The 21,133-nt window shown below is 39.0% G+C and overlaps 1 protein-coding gene across 7 annotated transcripts in view; it reads left to right on the top strand.

Annotated features, from left to right (window-relative positions):
* Positions 1–21,133, top strand: part of CLASP1 (cytoplasmic linker associated protein 1) — a 153,297-nt gene that overhangs the window by 107,318 nt on the left and 24,846 nt on the right. For all 7 annotated transcript variants that reach the window (XM_042827034.1, XM_042827031.1, XM_042827033.1 and 4 more), the window contains 8 exons: positions 148–392; positions 3,286–3,349; positions 4,229–4,231; positions 4,464–4,627; positions 5,492–5,570; positions 6,638–6,781; positions 16,974–17,117; positions 18,128–18,234. In XM_042827034.1, coding sequence (XP_042682968.1) covers positions 148–392; positions 3,286–3,349; positions 4,229–4,231; positions 4,464–4,627; positions 5,492–5,570; positions 6,638–6,781; positions 16,974–17,117; positions 18,128–18,234 — 950 coding nt within the window. The remainder of the gene's footprint in view (positions 1–147; positions 393–3,285; positions 3,350–4,228; positions 4,232–4,463; positions 4,628–5,491; positions 5,571–6,637; positions 6,782–16,973; positions 17,118–18,127; positions 18,235–21,133) is intronic.

The following is a 21,133-nucleotide window of genomic DNA, read 5'->3' as shown; positions in this document are numbered from 1 at the left end:
GGCAGTGCTTAGTGATGTCTTTTAAAAACATGTCACTATAACAGTAGCATTAGTCTTCCTTGATTAATGATTATGGGTAGAACATTTTTCTTTTAGAAGTGATGTCACTGTATATAATTTATTCAGTCTCAGTTTCCCCTTTCCCAGAAAAAGCCAGTGAGAAGAAGATATGAACCCTATGGGATGTACTCCGACGATGACGCTAACAGTGATGCATCAAGCGCTTGCTCAGAGCGCTCCTATGGTTCCAGGAATGGAGGCATTCCTCACTATCTGCGGCAGACAGAAGATGTGGCTGAGGTGCTGAACCACTGTGCCAGCTCCAACTGGTCTGAAAGGAAGGAGGGCCTCATAGGTCTCCAGAACTTACTGAAAAGCCAGCGGACACTGAGGTGACTCTCATAGCTCTGTAGTGTTGGTCGTGCATGGGCGACGGCTCTTGTCAGAAGTCAGTAATATGTACTTCCCTCACGTACACAGATAGTACTTTTCACAGCTGTGGAAGCTTTGTCTCCACAATGTGGGACTTAATTACTTTCAGAAGAGATTCTGCTGTCATCGCTATTGTTTGTGTGAAACTTTTAGTAATAACATAGATAGTACTCAAGCATACCATCTTGTTGCAGCACAGTGAGATTTCCCACAGTGATGGTAATGAAAATGCATTCCATGGGTGGTACCATTTTCACATTAGTCTATTTGAACCTTCAGTACTTTTTTTCTCTGCATCTTAGAAGCAAATACTGACTGCGTTTACTATAAAAACTCAGGGTGTGTGTGTTTCAAAAAGATGAGATCAAATGATGTGCCCTGTGTTGGGTATACTTTGACTCGTAGTGAAGGCTGTGTTAAGCATAATTACTCATGACTCTTTCTAGCACATCAAGTATAATTATTTGTAACTCTTCAAAAATATCAAAAGCCTGAGTGTCCTATAAATGGTGTAATTTGTAGGATAGAGGGAGGTTTAATAAGGCAATGAAGTAGATGTGCCAACTCTGAGATTGTGTGCTAGGAGAGAGATGTTTTCCCTTTGTTGAAAGCCAAATAAACTCTTCCAACACCCTTGACATGTCACACATAAGACCAGATCTTAGAATTACACAACAATCATGGGGAAGCTTCACATGGCCACGTGTGACATTAACTATAGAGTAGATCACATTCACTGACTCCTGTGCCGCAGGCTTTTTGTTATTGTTTTATAGTGATGTATTTGGAAATAAGTTGTTCCTTCTGACTCCTTTGAAAGTAGCATTTACTAATAGCCATGACATTTTTATTTTCATGTTATGAATATTATGAAGTTGAATTATGGCTAGATATATAAGTCAGTTGTTGTATAGGTTTAGTTCCTACCTGCTTGTATTTGTGTAGCTGTTTTGCTTTTAAAAGGTCTTTATACTGACTGAAAGCGTTTGTCAGTCCTCATTAACAGTCTGGATAAATATGTACTGACAGCTAGCCTGCGAAGGTCATCCTCTTGCCATCATAAAAATACTCAGCATTTCACATGGTATGTTGCAATCCTGAGGTGGGAAGTGCTACAGGTTTTTAATATGGTGGAGTCCCTAGGTCAGCAGTGGCTTTTTATGTAGTCCATTTACAAGTATTTTAAAAGATTCTTCCCATGTGAATGATGTCATTTTTTCTTTATTTTAGCAAATTTTCTGAGAAAACTCTGACACCTATCATACTTGTATGAAAAGTTGGGGTGAGATTTTGATTTTCCCACAGGTGTGCAAGGATTATCATCATAGCTTGGAATGCTGTGGGCGAATGTTTCAAGTCGGGAAGTGCTGAGAAGATTGGGGTGACAGACTATTTGCCCCCATAGTAACTTTTAGTAGAGGTGCTGCTGTTTTCATTCCTTCTGGTTGCAGTATATGAACATTACTGATGTCAGTAGTCTCTTGAGCTAGCAAGTTTCCTTGGCTCTGGTTCTGAATAGTTTATAAACCTTACCCAGAAAGTACACCCTTGCAGAGGTTGTTTTTTTGTTTTTTGTTTTTTTTTAATTGGCACTGGTTTTAGTTCTTCAGATTATATTTCTTTTCAGCTTGCTTTTGGTCTGCTCACACCTTAGTTCAGGGATGTTCTGGTGCCAGTACTAGTGATCAGATTTCTTCATCCTGCTCGTACAGTATCATGAAAAACATAAAGCCATTAGTATAAGAGGAAAGCCTGTCTTCTAGTGAAATCTGGTATCTTCTGTTCAGGCATAACAAGTTTAATATAAAGCAGTAATGTTAATATGTTTTCTTTAGTGTTCTGAATGGAAAGACGTCTAATCTTACAGCAGTGGTGAATTACATGTCCAGAAAGATGTGCATGCAAAGTCATACAGAACTTAATATTCCTCATTGTTTCCTACAACTTCATGTGGCTGGGCTCCCCAGTAAGGTTGTCTGAATGACACGGGACCAACAAATCTGATAAGGAAATGGCCTTCCACTGCTTGTCAGTTTGTTTCTTGCACTGTCACCTTGGCACAGCAAGGTTCTGGAAAAACAGATTGGCTACTGTGCGGTTTCCACATAACCCTTGCACACAAATAAATTTAATTAGAGTAACAAATGGAGCATTATTCAGAAAACAGCAATCTGCATTAAGTCAAGACAGTGTTTTGAGACATTGCATTCTCACCCTGAATGAAGCTGCCAGCTTTCTTTGGCATCGTTACAAGTACTTTTTTCTCTATATCCAACTCATAGGCAGACTGTTGTCTTTGTGCTGTTTTAAACAGATCTATTGAAAAAAATCTCACATATCTTTGCAAGCTAACATAAAGCAGTTATAGACTACTGGCAAATTCTGGCTGTATATATGACTGCAATGTAGAATTTACATCTTTATGGAAAAGGGGGGTACCTGTAATCGTGATCTAAATGGCTGTTGCCCTAGCAATTGATGTGCATTTTAGTAGTTGCTCTGGCTTCATAGTAATTGTGGAAAAATATCTAATTGCATCCATAGTATGCAGGAAGTGTTAATCACTCTGTTTGCATTAGCATGATAAACAAACAAAACTTTTACACTCTTTGACACTTTAAAGCAAAGCTAGAACTTGTGTTTTTCAATATACTGGAAATTAAGAGCTTTGGCACCATGAACTGGAATGCCAGTCAAGGCTTTGCCTAGAGATATGTAGGAGTTTTCAGAAGTGTGACTTAAGAATGTTTAAAAGAAAGCTGATCTCTTTCAGGTGGCACTGTTTTAGTTTTGTTTTTTTTTTTTGTCAACAGGAGATGTAGCATTAATATTGTTTTTTATTGTGCATTCTAGCCGAGTGGAATTAAAAAGGCTGTGTGAAATATTTACTCGCATGTTTGCTGACCCTCACAGCAAGGTAAGATCACAAAGACTGTGTCATTCTCTTGAATTACCATGTATCTACATTTGTGTATTTTTCAGAGGAGAATGTTTTGTATTTCTACCCCTGCCATCTGCTGGGGAAAGCTGGCATTTATAAACCTCAAATCTGTTTTACTGTGAAAGTATGGATGCCAGCCTGTCTGCTGATGCTAGGAGCTGGTTACCTTGTGCTTCCCAAGCAACTGAATGCCTTCTGGCTGTCAACTCCTCAAGTAATTGTAGTCTGGACCAGCTGGCCAACAGGTCACATATAGTGTGACAGTTCCTACCCGTAAGGTGTTAACCTTTTGACTCTCAAAAATTCAGTCCCTTGTAGGAAAGGCATAGATACAGTTATCTGCTTGCAAATATTTCCAGTGTATAAATAAGGCGATGGCTTATTACGTGCTTAACCAAAGTATGTTCTCCATGACAGTGATTCTCTCTTTTTCACTGCTTCTATAGAATTATTGCCAAAAACTGATCATTTTGAAATGCAAATTACAATCACAAAATTGCTACAGTATAACTGAAGTCAGACATTAGTCCTTTATTGCAAAATCAGGGATTTTTCTACCCACCACCCCTGCTGTTACTAAACACTGCTTGGGCTAGCAGATAGGACCAGAGTCTCAGAGATTAGAATAAGCTGGGGGAAGCGAGGAAAAAACTTGTCATGAGCTGAATCTGATGCAAGGTATAATGTTTTAAATAACTCTAGTGAGAAGGTATTTTGTATTGAGAAAATGTAAACTTGGAATGAATGTATCTTTAATGTTGACAAACTGCATTTGAACAATCATGTTTGATCACTGTGTGCTAACAAGTTGTTTGTTTTGTTGCATGGCCTGCTTTGCTGTGGAATTCACAACAGAGAGTAAGTGTATTCTGTTCCTCTTCCTTCATTTGTTTCATGTGGTATTTTAATACTGCACATTATATATGTCTGTCTGATTTTTATTTTCAAAGCAGTGAGGTCACTAAAATCATCCATTCATGAAACTGTCTGTAACAATAATTATGAAACCCAGGTTTTTAAAACTTTCCACTTTGATTAGTTTTTATTTGAAGCACAGCCTTCCTCCTTGTGATGCTTGTTTTGCTTATAGGTCTTCAGCATGTTTCTGGAAACCCTGGTTGATTTCATCATCATTCACAAAGATGACTTGCAGGATTGGCTTTTTGTTCTCCTGACACAGTTGCTGAAGAAAATGGGAGCAGATTTGCTGGGGTCTGTGCAGGCAAAAGTTCAGAAAGCTCTGGATGTCACCAGGTAAAGTACTTAAATGGCAACACTGTGCAGGTTTTTACAGGATGACGGGAAGGCACATGGTGGATGTTTTAGAAACCCAGTGGCACCATGTATTTTTAAGGCCTCAATCCTGAGGAACACCAGCATAAATGAGAACAAAACTATGTCACAGTACCTAAAGCATAATGTTTCAAGTGTATAACTGATCAGTTATGCTATTTTGCATGTGTTTGGACGTCAGTTTTCATTTTTATTGAAAACAATTACTTTACGTGTTCATTAAACAAATGATACTTTAACACAAAATTCATAACATCTTAAATGTGTTTGACAGATAATGTCAGAGATAACACCTTGAATGCAACTGCTCTTTGCACACCAATTCTGTACTCCCTGTCCTCATCTAAGGACCTTCAACACTGGACATAGTTACAATGAAGTTCAGCTTGCCATGGAAAAGAGTAACTTAAAAGCAAACAAACGTAGTAGTAGTAGTTATCCAGGAGAAAATAGGATAGAGAAGAGAAATGAAAGCCAGATATGGACTCTGTGGGAAAGAGAAACCAGTTTCCTATTAGAGATGAGGCAAAAAGAAAAAAAAACACAGCCTGAAATGAAGATGGCCAGGTATGCCAAAAACTGGTGAAGTGTACAGAAGGCAGAGTAACAGTGTACAGTGGATATTGACTTAGCAGTGTTTAGCCTGTAGTGAAACAATACTCAACTGATTCTTAAACTTGGAATTTTCTGAATGGTTGATGATAAACTTTAGAACAAAAGTGTGGTAGATGCTGAACTTGGCTATGTACCTTCTTATGTATATAGTTAATTCAGTCTTGGGAATGTGTGTTGCATCACATTTTTGGCTTGGTTTTCTTTGGACAGGGATTCTTTTCCATTTGATCAACAATTTAACATTTTGATGAGGTTTATTGTGGATCAGACGCAAACACCAAACCTCAAGGTCAGTATCAAACCTTTTCAATGAGGCGTAAGCATGGTCATCTTAGTTTACCTTCTGAGGTATAATGAAAACACAATTTGTGACAAGATGACTAATTGCCAGCACCTGATGCTATTAAGAATGATATCAGCAGCTTTGATTAAATTTTTGCAATAATTTGCATATCTTGTTAAAGAAGAAAAATAGTTTCCAGAAGCCTGACTCCTATTTCCTCAGATGACTTTTGTTGATACTGAGGTTGTCTGTATTTTTTTTTTAAATATCCAAAGCTATAGAGACAGCCATGGTGAGGTTTAGAAGAGTTGTTTTGTGTTTTTTTTGTGTGGGTTTTTTTTTTTTTTTTTTTTTACCTCAGCAGAGGTTGGCTATCAGTACACTACTGAAAAACCCACTCTCTAGTTCTCTATATTAATAAATCTAAATTTAAAAAAATAAGGCTTTCTGACTTGTCACAAATCAGTGTTGGGCTTTAGGCACACTAAAAAGTATTAAAGTTTAAACATTGAAAATTCTTCCTCATCCTGATCTTGATGGGAAGAAACCTGCCTGTGCAGGACAGCAGGGACCAGGGTCCCTCTGTACAGTGACAGGGGTGAAAATGCTTGTTGCACAGAACCCATAGAGTCCATGTAGAATTTGGAGAAGATGCAGAGCTTTCTGTTAATAAATCCTTTTAAGAGGGTACTGCTGTGCAGATTGTTTTTCAGGAGGCTGCTGTTTCAAGCCTATGGGAACACCATGAACTCTGGAAATCAGATGAAACTGCAGCACTTTAAAATGTTCCATACTGTTGGAAACAGTGTGGTGGAGTCCTCATGTGCTCACACTAATGCACAAGCAGGCATGTGCATATTTTGAGCCTATTCTGATGGACCATTCCAGACCAAATTTTTCTTGTGTAGGAAGTTGTTTGGTTTTGATAACTGACATAGAGATGCAGCAGGGAAGTGGTTTTTTTTCCCAGTGTGACACAAGTCTTGTCAATCTGTAGCAATATCTGTTTATGATAGGATAATTCTATTTTTGCTAGCTTGTGGGATTTTAACTGATGCCCTTTCACTTCTCAGGTGAAGGTAGCTATCCTGAAATATATTGAGTCCTTGGCAAGACAGATGGATCCGACGGACTTTGTGAACTCTAGTGAGACGAGACTTGCTGTGTCTAGAATTATAACTTGGACAACAGAACCAAAGAGCTCAGATGTGAGAAAGGTAATCCAAATAATGAAGTATTTGCAGTCCTTATTCTTCCAAAAAAGGAAAAGCAAATAAAAACAACAACAAAGAACCCCCCACAAGTTAACTGATCCCAGAGGTAATTAAAAATTCATCAGTTAGATTTTTACGTACCTTAACTTCCAAACTGAACTGCCTATTCAGGAGACTTAGCCATGTAACTTTAGCTGCTATTACTGTGCAGAAAGGGAAGAGAGTTTGAAAATAGGCATTTTATTGAGCAGTCTGAAAATATCTGTAGGTTCTTGTTTATTTTCTTGCTTTGCAGACTCAAATGAAATCTGCACAATTTTTGTCTTGCAATATTGTTAAAGAAAGTAAACAAATCAGTAAGCTGCCAAGGGCTCTTGGCTTTTTTCTTTTAAAAAATGCATGTTTTTCTCAACCTGGAAAAATAATGGCACATTTAGGTCAGACCCAGATAATGCAGTTAACTTCTTCCTTTTCTTGCTATGGATGCAAATGCCAAGTAAGCTAAAATGGAGCAGATAGTGATACTCATCTCTCCCAAGAGAAAAGTGAAACTTTGTTTTGTGCACCTGGTGTCTGTAACACAGTTAAAAATTACCTCCAATTCCCAGCCCAGATGTAGGAATAGAATTATAGAATCACCAATATTGGAAAAGACCTACAAGATCATCTAGTCCAACCATCCACCTATCACCAATAGTTCTCACTAAACCATGTCCCTCAACACGAAATCCAAACATTCCTTGAACACCTCCAGGGTTGGTGAGTCCACCACCTCCCTGGGCAGCCCATTCCAGTGCCTGACCACTCTTTCAGAAAAGTAGTATTTCTTAACGTCCAGCAGAAATCTCCCCTGGCAATTCCAGTAAGAGTTGTAGGCTTTGAAATGTTTTTGAGTGTAATTTAAAAAAAATCCCAAACAACTTTAATGGTATCAGAATATAAAAACTGTATGAAGTTTTTTTGCTCTACGTGCACTTAGTACTGATTTAATGCTAGAATAGTACTATTTTATATCTTTGGAAATAAAATTATTTTTGTTGATTATTCAATTCTAATGAAATGATGACTGAGTATCAAAGATGCTGAAGCTGCAATATTATCTCATAGCTCACCCAAGAATTCAGAAAAGGTTTTTGAGTGCAAGCTGTTTGCTTTCTGGTACACTTGACTGTATGTCTCATCTGCTTTTAGAAGACTTTTTGCAGGGTTTACTTGCACTAGCATGACTGAAATTTGTTTCAAGATAGTCCAGTTCAGAAAATAAAGTGGCATTAAGTCCTAGAATTAAATCTGGAATGTGTATTTCTATTATGATACTTTTGCATATGAAGTCAGGATTAAAAGGGAAAAGACTGCTTTTGTTACAGTTCAAGTAAGACCCAAGCAGCTTACTGTGGTAGTTGCAGGCAAGAGGGAGCTGTAAACTAACTAGAGTGATACTTTGGAAAGTAAACTTCTGCATATTGCTCAGTGGAAGAAATATTCCACCATTAGGGGTCATCAGTGCTACATGAAAAATTGAGTGAAGAGCGTCTCTGTAGCAGCTGAAATTTTGGATGTCAGCTGGGAATCTGTGGGATGTGTGGCATGTGTATTCACAGTGCAGTGACTGTCCTTCTGTCTGCCTCAAAGACCTGCAGCAAGCTCCACCTGAGTGGGACCTGGGCAAGTGCCTTGGAAGTGATAAGAGGCGACCAAATCTAAATTCTCTTTATTAAATCTGCGTGTGACTTAGATTTGTCTTTGCCTCTAGCTTTTTAATTATAGTGCAGTTAAGCTAACTTAGGGTACTAGAAAGGAATGCACAGGTGAGCTTTATTACATCATACAGTTGCTGTACTATGATTTTATTAAGAGCATAGTGCAAACTACAGGCTTTAGAAGAAACAATGCGGCAAAGGATTTATAAGCGATCATTGGCCATAATCTCTGTCATGACTATAGTTAACACACTAATAAATTCATTATGCAGAAACGATCTGGATTATCAAGGACCAGCCTAGACAGGTGAAACGTTCTGAAGAACATTAAAAAAAAAAAGTCCTCCACTTTTGAAGACTATACCTGGAGCAAGAAGTACCACTTTTTATAACAAGAAGATTCATTTAGGAATGGATCATAACATTTTTTTCCTTGTGGAAGGTATCGCTACAGAAAACTTTAAAGGTTTGAAGTTCTCAAAATGCAGAGCAGGCTGTGCAATTGAAACTCTTGTCGAAATATAACCTTGGAGGGAGCAGTTGAGTTTATGGAGTAGGAGGGACAATTCAGACTCCAAATGATTAGGTGCTGCAAGGGGTGTGTAACAAATGTAAAAGAAGGCACTTTTTCAGTCAAATCTAGCTTTGAGATAATCCTTGAACTTGACTCAACTCTTCCAAGTGCTCAGGAGCAGTTGTGTGTGTGTGATGATCATGGAGGTCCCAACCCCATAGTGTTAAGGCACTGGAGAAAATTAGAGCAAAAAGTGGCATCTGGTCCGAAGACCTTTTTTAACTGAACAGTACATATTCTATTAATAAAACCTTGCATATTCTTATGATGACTACTTAAGCACACTTGATGAGCCAACTTAACCTGTCTGACTTGAACTCCAGGTCATGTTTTATAGCAAGTGAAATTGTAAAGAAACAAAGTTAGAGGAAATGCTGTTGTGCAGAAGTCAGCTTGTTTATGGAACAATAACCTCTGTTATCACACAAAAAAACTATGATGTACTTTGTGGAAAGCAGCGTTAATATTGACCAAAAGTCACTATCCACTCTCAGGGTAGAAAGCATTTAAGCTGTTGACAGTAGCAATGAATATATGGTCAAAATTACTGTCAGGCATTATGTTTAAAATGAGGTGATCTGCAATGTGCTACGGGTAAGTATTTGTTTTGTTTTAAAGATTGTTAATACTTCTGGATGTTTACCTTGCATTAAAGTTAAGATTTACTTCCTGCAAACAGTAGTAGAAGAAAGGTGAAATATGTTTGTCCTTTGTGCTGAACAAAAAGTAGAAGCAGCTCATGCTGCATTGCATGGGAAACTGAGTTGCAGGTCAACTGTTGCTCTTCTCTGCATATTCAGCTGAATCCTGCTTTTTCCCCAAGCAAGGATACACCACTGGGTATGACATAGAGAAAAACAACTCAAAATGGTGATGTTGATAGTGATGGATGGTCTGAGGACATTGTCAGGAGCCACCACTCATGTTGCTGGTAAAGTTATTGTACATTCTTTACGTAGGTGAAATTCTGAGTTGGAGTAACGTTACTGGACTTTGTGTGGGAAAATACTTTGTTCTTGGAGAAGAGCCCATCAGTTTAAGAATGGAAATTAGATTGAGGCCTCTAATTGGACTCTAGCTGAGTAATTGAGGGATTGTTTCTGAGTTATACCAGAGGATGCAGAAGACTTTAGAGAAGAAGCTGCAGGTCAACAAATTATTCATATGCTCAAACAGCCAATGAAGATAAAATTTATTTCTTTAACTAGTAGTCCTCAATATCATTTCTCAAGAAATATTGGTATTATCGCTTTAAAAAGGAAATGATGTCTAAAACATGAAGAAAGTTTTAGATAGCATAGATAATTTAGATGCTGCTGTGGTGTCTGTACCAGGACCAGCAATAGATTGGCAAACACTGCTAAGGGAGTGAAATTGGACTCCTTTGCAGCTTGATGTCATGAAGCTTCTAAAACCTCTGCTGGAGCTGTAATCTTTTAGTGGTGTCAAGCAGTTCTGAGACAGAAGTTTGTGTGAAAGCATGCCCAGAGCCTCCCATTGAGCTCAAATGGCATCATTTGCCCTTAATGTTGGGCAGCAAATACAGCTGGCTGTGGCCTCTTACAGTAATAGTGACACAAAGGGCATTTGCAGGAACGCTTTTGAATGGCAAATCATTTCAGTATTCCCCAGTGGGCTGGGCCTTGCCTTTCTTGTTTGGAGAGCTCTCCAAAATTCTTGCAATATTCTTACAGCGTGTAATGTTTCACTGACCCCCACGAGTAGCTGATTTACCAGAGAGAATGAGACCTTAAGCTTATGGAGGGTCTGTGCCCATATGCAGAGTTCAGCCTTTTTGCCAAAGGATGGTCCTAAAGAAGTCAAATTAGATCTCAGTGCAAAAAGGAGCTTTGTTCAGGCATTTTAATAGTTGGTGTTAGGAAAAATAGAGTCATGCATTGTAAGTGCCACTTGGTGGACTTCAGTGTTTACTTGACTTAATGCTGTTAGAACAGAAAGATCTTGGTGTCCTAACTGTGTTTCCAAAACAGTAGCCCTCATTTCGTTTGTTTTGAATTTGATGCTACAAAGCTATGAGAACCCAAATATTTTTAGTGTACTTAGTGTAAGGCAAATTGTTTTTCCAAGCATCAGTTGCCAGAAGATCATCACGTGCTTTGTTGGAAACATGGTATCAGAGGTAGGTTTCCTTAAAGTGAATCTCTTGGATTTTTACAGCTTCTTTAGCATCCTTTGAGCTGGAAGCAGTTTTAGTATGAGTAGTTATCTTTTCTCAGTTTGCTTCAAACAATAAGAACTTACTGTCTGATAATAGGAGATAAGAAATTGCTTCATAGGATGTGTATACTCATGCTTATATTATGTGTTTGGGCATAACATGTTTGTGTAGATGCCACGTATATAGAAATATATGCACACCTGCGTGGTTATAAGCGACAGGCCTGTTTGGAAAACCAGGATTTGAAACTTCTTGCAGCTTAAAGGGCGGGTTTTTGTTGCAAACAGAACTTCAGAAACTTTTCTTCCTCCTTTACTTGTATCTGGGAATTTCCCCCTCAGAGTTCAGCTTTGCATCATGCTAGATTTACTTTAACAGTTTCTCTCGCCTGTTTCTGCTGTAAATGCCGCATTGTATGGAGCAGAGATAATCAGGGTAGCCTTCAAAAGCCTGACTTCTGGGATAGCACCTGGGTTTGCAGAAGTAATGAATAGTCTTTGCTATGACCAGGTGACAATAGAGAATATAAGAAATCTTTATCTATTATAGATCTGTAATAGGAATGTGATGATTCAGTGCTGTGCAGTTTTATCTAGCATCTGTTTGAGATGTCTTTGACACATGTAATGCAACCATCCATGACTTGCAAAAACTTCTCATATATAAAATACTGTATAAAACAGTAGCAATGTGGACTTAGTCTGTATATGAATTCTATATGTAAATCTGATTAAAAACAATTTCTTCCTTTTTAGGATGCAGATATAAAGAGCATATTCTAATATAAATCATGGGAAAATTGAGTTATGTACAAATTGATGAAGCCATTGTGTCACAGTACTGTATTAGTGATGTGGATGTCTATATTCATCTGATTATAGTCTCACAAAAGAACAAGGAGGAGGTTTGGTTTGGCAGATAGCTTGTTTGTCTAGTGCCAGCTAACACTTAACTGTCTGCTGGAAAATACAGAGAATAACACTTGTTTAGAGGCTGTAAACACTCTCCGTGGATGTGAATTAACTCAGCATCAGCTCTGCTCATCGGAGAATCAAAACGTTGTCCTGTGCCAGTGCGTGCTAATGCAAGCTGCTTAATGTGTCACTGATGCCTCCCCATCTCTGTGGATCTGTACTGGATCTGCAGTATAATTCCAAGGGATGTGAGAGAGTGTTTCTCTGTTCCAGTCTGCCTTAAGTTATTAATGCGTTTGCCTTAGACTGGATGGTGAAATGAATAGTGCGTGTAGAGTGTAATTATAATTGTCAGAAGTTGGCTTTGGGACTTCCCCAGGCCAATCTCATCATTGTCATGGTTTTATGATTTTTGGTCATCATTCCACACCAGTATTCCAAAAGGCATCTGTAGCTAATGATGGTCTATTAGACAACAACCAGACTGGAGTCAGGAGCTTGCAAGTTCTCAGCTGTTTCTTCCTCTCTTCCTTCTTCCTGAGAGATGCATCCACAAGGATGGGTGTGGGCAGATGCCAGATCCCATGTCACCTTGGTGCCATCTCAGTCCGGTGTTTTGCTGGGGCTCTGTACCTCAAGTTGTTGTGGAGGTCATCAGGAAGCTGCCAAAACAAAGCCTCGCAGCAGCACTGAGGGATGATATGTATGGATGAGAGTTGTGGCTGAATTTAATTTTTCAGTGCTGCCCTCTGCTGAAAGGAATGCTTTTTTGGTTGAATCAAATATTAATGCTTTTTGCATTTTCAAGTAAGGCAAGCCACTGATTAAACTCATCTGCAAAAAGATAGCATGTGTACTGTTCAGATGGTTTAGTTGAAAACTGTGCCTTCTCTTAATAATACCACCTTTCCTGTTTGTCAAACCCAGACCATGCATAGTTGGGTAGGTGAGGATTTGCCAGCTAGGACAACTACAGCTTCCTCAGGGCCCGGTGAAGGAAACTTGGAAGAAAAATGTAAACAGGTAGACTAAAAGCTGTGTGCACTAATCACACTAATCTTGTTTGCAGTTGCCACTGTCTAGCTGTGTAAAGAGGCCTTGACTGGGGGCCTAAAAAAGTGTCTGCGTGTGAAATAATTTTTGGCTTTCTGCTTTTCTGTTAACCCCTGTTTTTGTGTCTCTGAAACAGAGTTAGGGGTTCTCTCCATTTATGGAGGTCACAATGTAGTGAGCTCATCACCACTATAGGTTTTGAATAACTTGAAAACTGTTTTTAGGTAGTTCAGGCAGGTAGCTGCTTATTCTGCTTGGTAGTTACAGACCAGCTGCAGCAGCAATCACCAGGCACTGGTATTAAGTTTAGGGCACTGACTATTTTCCCTTAACATTTCTCCAGTTAGTTAGTCTGATGTTTTTTGCTTAATAAGCCCAAATTACTTCAGAGTCTTTAATGTTTCAACTGATTTGCGGAGGTTACTAGATTCTGATAAACAAATCAAAAAACCACCCCCATCAAGTTGCTAAAGCACTTGTGTCCATTGAGCAGCTGGCGGTTAGGCAGCATGACTTCTGCATTGGCATAAGTATGAGATGTGGGGAGCTGTTGCCAGCTGGTGGAACCTGATCCCCTGCTGCATTGTTCTAAGGAAAATAACAAAGTTACATAAGCAGCCCTTCGCAAATGATTCGGCAAGCTGACGTGGAGCCAGACCCCCTCACTAGCAGACAGGCTCTGAATTGACTGGAGTTTCTCTAGCTCAAGCTAGCAGAGAACTGCCTGGTTAAGATTAGGTCATCTATAGAGTCTATGTTATTTGTCACTGATAGGAGATGGATTAGCATTCCACATTAATGGGATGGGGATACAAAGGCAGAGGAAAATTGTTCTAATTATGTATCATCAGGCACACGTGCTGCATGGAGGATGCTGTGTTCAGAAATTTGTTATTGACTGTTTTTCTCTACCTATTTAGTAATGTAATGAAACAAGCACCAAGATTTTTGGAAATAACCAATGGTTATAAAAACGTTCTATAATCTGTCACAGGCTGAAAATCCACAGATTTTAAAGCTCAAAAGAATTAGTTAGGGAAAAAAACCAAAACTTTGACTAAGTATATACTGGATGAGGGCTACTTAAAAGCAACACAGCCAAGATTAACCCACGTAACTCTAGTGCTGTTTTTGAGAGCTTTGCTGGAGCATCACTCAGGCTGTAAGTAATACTTGGCTTTTTTTCAAATAATGTAGACTGTAGGTCTGCTTTCTTTTGGGCCTCATAAGAGTACCAGCATTGTGAGCGGCTGCTCAATCCTCCATTCAAAGCCCAGTGACCTACTTGCGGGCAATAACAAAGCTGCTGAAGAGCACAGTGTACACAAAATACTGGCAGACTAGCAAACATTTCTAAAAACAAACTGTAGTCTGTGCAAAGAGGGAGTGTGGACAGAGATCTGCTTTCATTAAAGCCAGCGCAGAAAACTAAAATGAAACTGAAGTGATTTCAGGGAGCTAGTACTTCTTCCAGATACTCCTGCAGTAAAGCAGCTGAGCTATCAGTATTCAGCTGTAAGTTTTAGGTAATGCTCTGCTTTAAAGTAAAGCCTCAGGGTGTCACATAGTCCCAGACGGAGCTTTGGTGAAGTTTTTGCTCAGAGATGAGATGTGGCTACACCTCTGGCATATGACAAGAAAGATAACTTCAGAAATAACGTGTGTTGGAGTGCACATACTTTTGTGCCTTTTTTGCTGTTTTTACACAGGAGTTTTCCAAGGATGGTCTTTTTTTAACCCATCGATGAGAGATGTGTGGAACCAAAGGTATCTTGAATCCTTTCCTGCCTCACTGTACCTTGGGCAGCACCCGACTGCTAGAATATCTCCAGATATTCTAGTTTTTGAGCAATCTTTAAACCTGGGAACCTTCTTGATCAGTTTTCCTGTTTTTCTGATCCTTGTGAACATGTGATCTGCTTGTTCTGACACAGAAGATCTGCATGTCCATTTCCTAACAGTCCAGGATGTGCATGGCATTCACAACTGGGAATGTACTTTGGCATGATTTGTCACTTTGCATTTGGTTCAACATGCTGATCTGAGATTTTGTTTGTAGTAATATTTTCATTACAGAAACTTGTTGGATCAAAACTTGACAGAAATACAGATGCCAGTTGGATACCTTGCAAACTTCATGACAGAGTTGCCCAAAACTCAGGCCAAAGGACAGTTGAGTCTGGAGCTAAGAAAGCCATGGGGAAAAAATTATCTCCCAACTTCTCATCCTTAGAATTAAGTGTGAAGTGAATGATGACATGCTGTGTTTCTGTTCAAGTCAATGGGATTTTGGTAGAATGCAGCATGACCTGTATGAAACGAAGAGTCTGAAGACCTGTTCATTGCAGTCCATGGAAAGAAAGCCCATTGGGTGTTGTGTGCCTCAATTTCTTTGTTGGCTATATGAAAAGGATATTAATAAACTTTGAAATCTACAGGTGGAAAATGTTTTCTTATAAGTAAAGCTGTGTTATTGCAAGTTGACCAGATGAGTAAAAGGATCAGTGTAGCTCAAACTGCAATTTGCATACTGAAACAATGAGGTACTTTGATGCTTCTCCACCCTGAAAGGGTTTCTGTGTACCCAGGTTCATCATCTGATAATGGATTCCACTTCAGAGGGAACTGCAGATACACTTAATTATCACAACTTTATAGATGCATTATTTACTAAAAGCTCCTTTTCCTTTGAGTTGATGAGAACAATGAATGTACAGTTATTACCACAATAGTGAATTATATTTTTGCCCTCTTTAAAATTATTTTTCATTCTTAGGAAGTCTTGGAAAATTCCCAAAATGAAAGACAGAAGTGTCTGCTCTTCCTAAGCATGTATGCTGTTCCAAAATAAAAACTCACATAGCTTCATTTCTTTGTTAATCTAAGCTAGTGCTTTTGTATCCAGATAAGTATTCTGGAGATCGGTATGACAACGACACTGGCTGGAGAAGATGGTGCTGCAAATCATCAGGAGTTCTTCACTGTTGCTTTATTTTGACTGTTCTTGGAATGAGTTTTTATGTTGTATCTTCGTATCTTTTCAATATAGTGTACATTTACTAATGGAGTTAGTGGAGAACTTACTCTGGCAGCCAGTCTTCTAGGTAGATAGGTTAAAACATTTTCCAGTGAAATGGTCAGTTGTTTTGTTTTACTTAGTGAATTCAGGGAATCTGGTTGGGTTTAACCTGTACAAGGATTAGGGAAAGATTCTTCTCACCATCCTGATAGGTCTTCCAGTTGAGCCAGAAGCTTGAGCTGCTCAACAGTCACAGCAGTGAAACATGAAGTGAGAAAGCAGGATCAGGGATTGTCTGATGAAACGAATTTATTGGATCCTTAAGAGGAGGAGAGGTTGTGTGGGAAAGGGACTAGTCTCTTTTTCACTTCAAGGTAGCAAGTATGGGAATGACAAATTGCAGTCCCAGATTCTTTGTTATCTGAACTCTTGGTTTTTGGTTCTTGAAATTTTTTGCAGTAACTTTTCAATGGAAATACATGCTGGATGGGAGATTGTTTAGATTTTCTCACTTGCTGTGGGATAGTACACCTGAGCACACTGTACAGATCTGAGAAATGGCATAATGGTGTGTTGTAAGCTTGAAGCTAAGAAGGTGTAACTCTAACAGTAATTCCTTGTGACGCACTGCAAGGTATGTGTTAGAAGCTGAACATGGGAATCTTCTGAAGTGGGTGTTGTATAATTTGCCATAAGAATTGTTACCAACAAATTGTGTACTTGAAATAGAAACTAACATTGTTTTCTTCTTTTCAGGCAGCACAAATAGTCCTGATTTCTCTCTTTGAACTGAACACTCCCGAGTTTACCATGTTACTTGGTGCCTTGCCAAAAACTTTCCAGGATGGTGCTACCAAGCTCCTGCACAACCACCTCAAGAACTCCAGTAACACCAGTGTGGTGAGAGGCCCATGTTCTTGCAAACAGCAGAACCTCAAAGACTGCAGCTCGTTGAAAAGCTATTGCAGATGTCCAGTAGCATGCACTATCAGTAGCTGTTGTCTTGAAACAGTGTATCAGCAGAGGTTTCTGTTCGATGTTACTTTAATGAGTCTGTTAAAACAAATAATTCAGTTATTTTTAATATAGTGCTTGCATATATAATTTGAGAGAATGTTAATGGAGATGTAGTTTGCTTCCAAACATTTTTTTTCCCCTCAGCAACAACGAGTTTTTAGGGGTGTGGGTTTTTTGCCTTTTTTTTTTTTCTGTGCACGGAAATCTTGTGAAGTTTGCTGGAATTTGAACCTTCTCATCTTTGCCCTTCCATAGCAATGGTAGACCTTTGTGTAAACTCGAATTGCAGCATTAGGCTTCCAAGGGGAAGGACTGGATTCTCTAGTCCCTTCCACCTCGTTTATCTTCCTCTCTGTGGAGTGAGTCAGATTTGGGAATGGTTTCTACTCATTTTTCCTGTGGTATGAATTATTATGCAGGCCAGTGGAAAAATAAGTTAATTGATTGTGCTTGTTAAGATCGTAAGCCATCAGAATGCTTTAGACAATGTGTAAAATAGCTGCATAATTAAGTTGCTAAATTGACAGAGTAATGGTCTGCGTGCTCTGGAGCTGAAAAAATAGTGTTTGAGAAACTGGGTAGTTTGGTGAATTGATAAACCATTTTCCTGGCAGTATTTGCAGGCCATACATGCTGCAAAGTTAAAACTGCTGGTTCTATGAATAGTAGAGAGGTACATGTGTGCTTCTTCATCCTCTGAGCACAGTATCATTAAGAATACATTACTGACTACATGAACCATGGCTGCAGATTTTTGGGTCAAGAGCAAGAGTGAAAACTATGCCAAGCTTGTCTAGCACAAAGGCAGTGTTTGAAGCTGTTGCTGTTGTTGTGTCCTCCTGTTCTTGTGTTGCAACATGTTGCTAATCCCTGTTTTCCTGTTTGTATGCCAGGGTTCCCCCAGCAATACTCTTGGTAGGACTCCTTCTCGGCACTCCAGCAGCAGAACCAGCCCCTTGACTTCACCTACCAACTGTTCCCATGGTGGGCTGTCTCCAAGGTAATGTGGCAGGTTAATTAAACCACTTAAAGGATTTCAACACTGAGCATGCATAATGCAAAATATGACTCACTTTAAAAACAAACTAGAGATCAGAAGTTTACAGTAAACTGTTCCAAAGGAGCAGGCTTCAAACATGATAGTACATGGTTGGTGATTGACCTCATGTTGATCTGCGTAATCTCAATGTCTGTTCTTATATTAATTCTTTCATAACCAGGCCTTCTCCAGAATCACATTTGTGGATTTAATAAAGGTAATACTAAATGGCAGCATTAGTGATGAGGTGTTGTGTAGGTTACAAATACCACAAAGAATGTAAGACTTTCAAGTCAAGGGTTTCAGTTGTCTGTTTTTTGGGTGTGCTGTTATGTTCAGTAATTTATTTGACTGTTGCAGTGCTTGCACTGCAGAGAAAAATGCTGAACTTCCCCTGTTCCTCTTTTATGCTTTGTGAGGATGCAAAATACAGGTTGTGACTGTATTTCAGTGCTGAGCACCTCACAAATCTCCTCCCTCCTTGGTTACCAGTAGAACAGCATCCTGATCCTTTGGGCAGTATGTCTGTTGCAATCAGGTATCTTACTGAAGCTGCAGGTGCTACCCTAGAATATATTAGTCCTCTCCAAAACCTTCTATTCTGTGTACATGAACTTCTGTGTGCTGAAATTTTTTTTTTTTTTTTGTACAAGAAAAACTTAGAGCAGAGATGATATGCATGTATACAGTGTGCTCTGGGACCTTAGAAATATGGGAAGTATTAGATTGTTACCTGGTCATGCTTTGATGATTCATGCTGGGAAAGCTTAAATGCCCTGCCTCATTATGAGAAGTCACTTTGCTGTGGCTGAAGCAGAAGCAAAAGGAAACATACTGTGCAAGGATGGCAATTCACAGTCCAGTTTAGTAATTTACACTGAAATCTGTTAATCAGCCTTGTCATGACTTGCTAGACAGTATCCGTGGGGGATGCTTAGCACTTCCATGTGTCAGAAAAACACAGGTTGTTTGCTTTTAATGAAGTAGTTAGACTATTCCAGCAGTGTATGGGGACCACATAAAGTTTCCTGAGGAAATCCTGAGTATCTGAATAAATCTTTGTAATCCTAAATCTGATGTAATCCAAAACCAGACTGAAAGTTTGCAAGTCAAGGTCAAGTTGCCTATTATGAGGCTTTTCAACAATGGTTCCATTAAGAAATTAAGTGATAGAGTTTCAGGGGAATGGTTCCAACAGTGTTGCTTCCTTTTCTACTAACTTGAGTATTGTTGCTCTCCTGATTGATATTTGTCACTGGAATTACAAACAGATTATATCTCCTGATGGTTACGTTGAAACTTTGCGAGTCACACTTGCATGTGGCATCTTTTTTGTAAATTTATGATCTTTTGCCATGCTTTTTGGGCTTTGCCACTGTAACACGACTTGTTTTTCCTCTTCACTCACTGCTATTCTGTTTAGCTTTATGTGTTTATTACGTCTTGATGTCAGGTTATACATATCAAGATGCAGATTAAAGCTTCCATCATCTACTCAATTTAATGTTGCTCTTTCCAAGCTTTTGGGGGTTAGCAACTGGAGAGTTTATTACATGGACTATGTTCTGAAGGAATGGTTAGAGAGGACATTTAATTCTAGAACATTCTGCCATTAAGTTGTGAAGACCAAAATTGTTACTGGTATTCTGATCCAGGAATGTCCTTTTAAAATCAATAATTCCTTTGATTTTCCATGGAATTCTTGAAGTTGTTGACCCTAAAGTTTAGGTGCCTTTTCAATTAATCTGTCTTGATTCGTTGCTGGATTTAGGTAAGACTATGTAATAATTACTGTTCAGTGGTGGGTGAAGGTGCAAGCTGCTTTAAAAGCCATTTAAACTAATCAGTTATCCACCTTTTTTGTAACCTATGGGCAATAGCAATAGCTGCAGATTTTTACCACCTGTAGAAGAGGCGGTGGCAAGTGTTACAAATCAGTGGCAGTAGTGCATCACTGTGTCTGATGCAGCACACTTTGAGGTCATGACTTACTGAACAAAGGGGAACTCAGTTCTGTTTTTGGAAATTGTATGGTTGTTCTTTAAGAAGAAAAGGCTTTGGAAGATGTGCAGACTAACATGTTGTGAGTAGGGTACGTTGTGGTATACCAATATGATGTTGGTGTAGATGATTCTATGTCATCTTTCCATTATAAGTACTTGTGGTTTGCAATTCAGCTTACAGTGTAGAATGCGACTTTTATGTCTACAAACTTGAAGAACTAGCAGACCCAAGTCATTCTGGTAGCGATCTAAAAGGATGAAGTTATCACTGTTTCACTGTAGAGCCCTTCTTTGAACCAGGTTTTGATCATACCTTCTGCTGGACCCATTCCCAAAGTGTAGCAAGGTTGTCTGTGTGGTGCACTGTTGCCTGCTTGCCCTGTCCGTGCCTCTGCCTTTTATAGGAAACTTGAGTGCAGTCGAGTCGAGAGATTATCTCCAGTTCTTAGTGCCAGTATTGGCTTGAAGGTTTTATTTTCCTTTGAATTTTCTCTTGATACACAGATTGGAAGAGTCGTATTTAGAGCCATGCGTATTTTGGGGGCATGGATATCTAATCTTCCATGTAGAAAGGATAGTTTGGATTGCCTAGAAATATAAATATATATGTATATTAGTGTCTTCAGAAGCATAGCATGGGGCTTTGGACAGAGCCCTTCCTTATGCTTTCATTTGCTCCATCCTGTTCTGCTTTTGTGATGACTAGAATACATCCACTGCATCTGTGAGTTGTTTCTGCAATTGTACCTACTTTTGTTGTCCAGATAGCTTTTTGGGAGGGAAGTTACAGAGCAAGAGAGATCTTTCTGGAGAAGAAAAGAAAGGAAGGCAATTGGGAAAACTGAAACGATAGGGAA

Source organism: Centrocercus urophasianus, unplaced genomic scaffold (assembly GCF_019232065.1).
Source record: "Centrocercus urophasianus isolate 14NV4802_14NV808 unplaced genomic scaffold, USGS_Curo_1.0 seq_28, whole genome shotgun sequence".
Lineage (NCBI taxonomy): Eukaryota > Metazoa > Chordata > Aves > Galliformes > Phasianidae > Centrocercus > Centrocercus urophasianus.
Note: the sequence above shows the minus strand (reverse complement) of the source record. Positions and strands in the feature narration are given on the sequence as shown.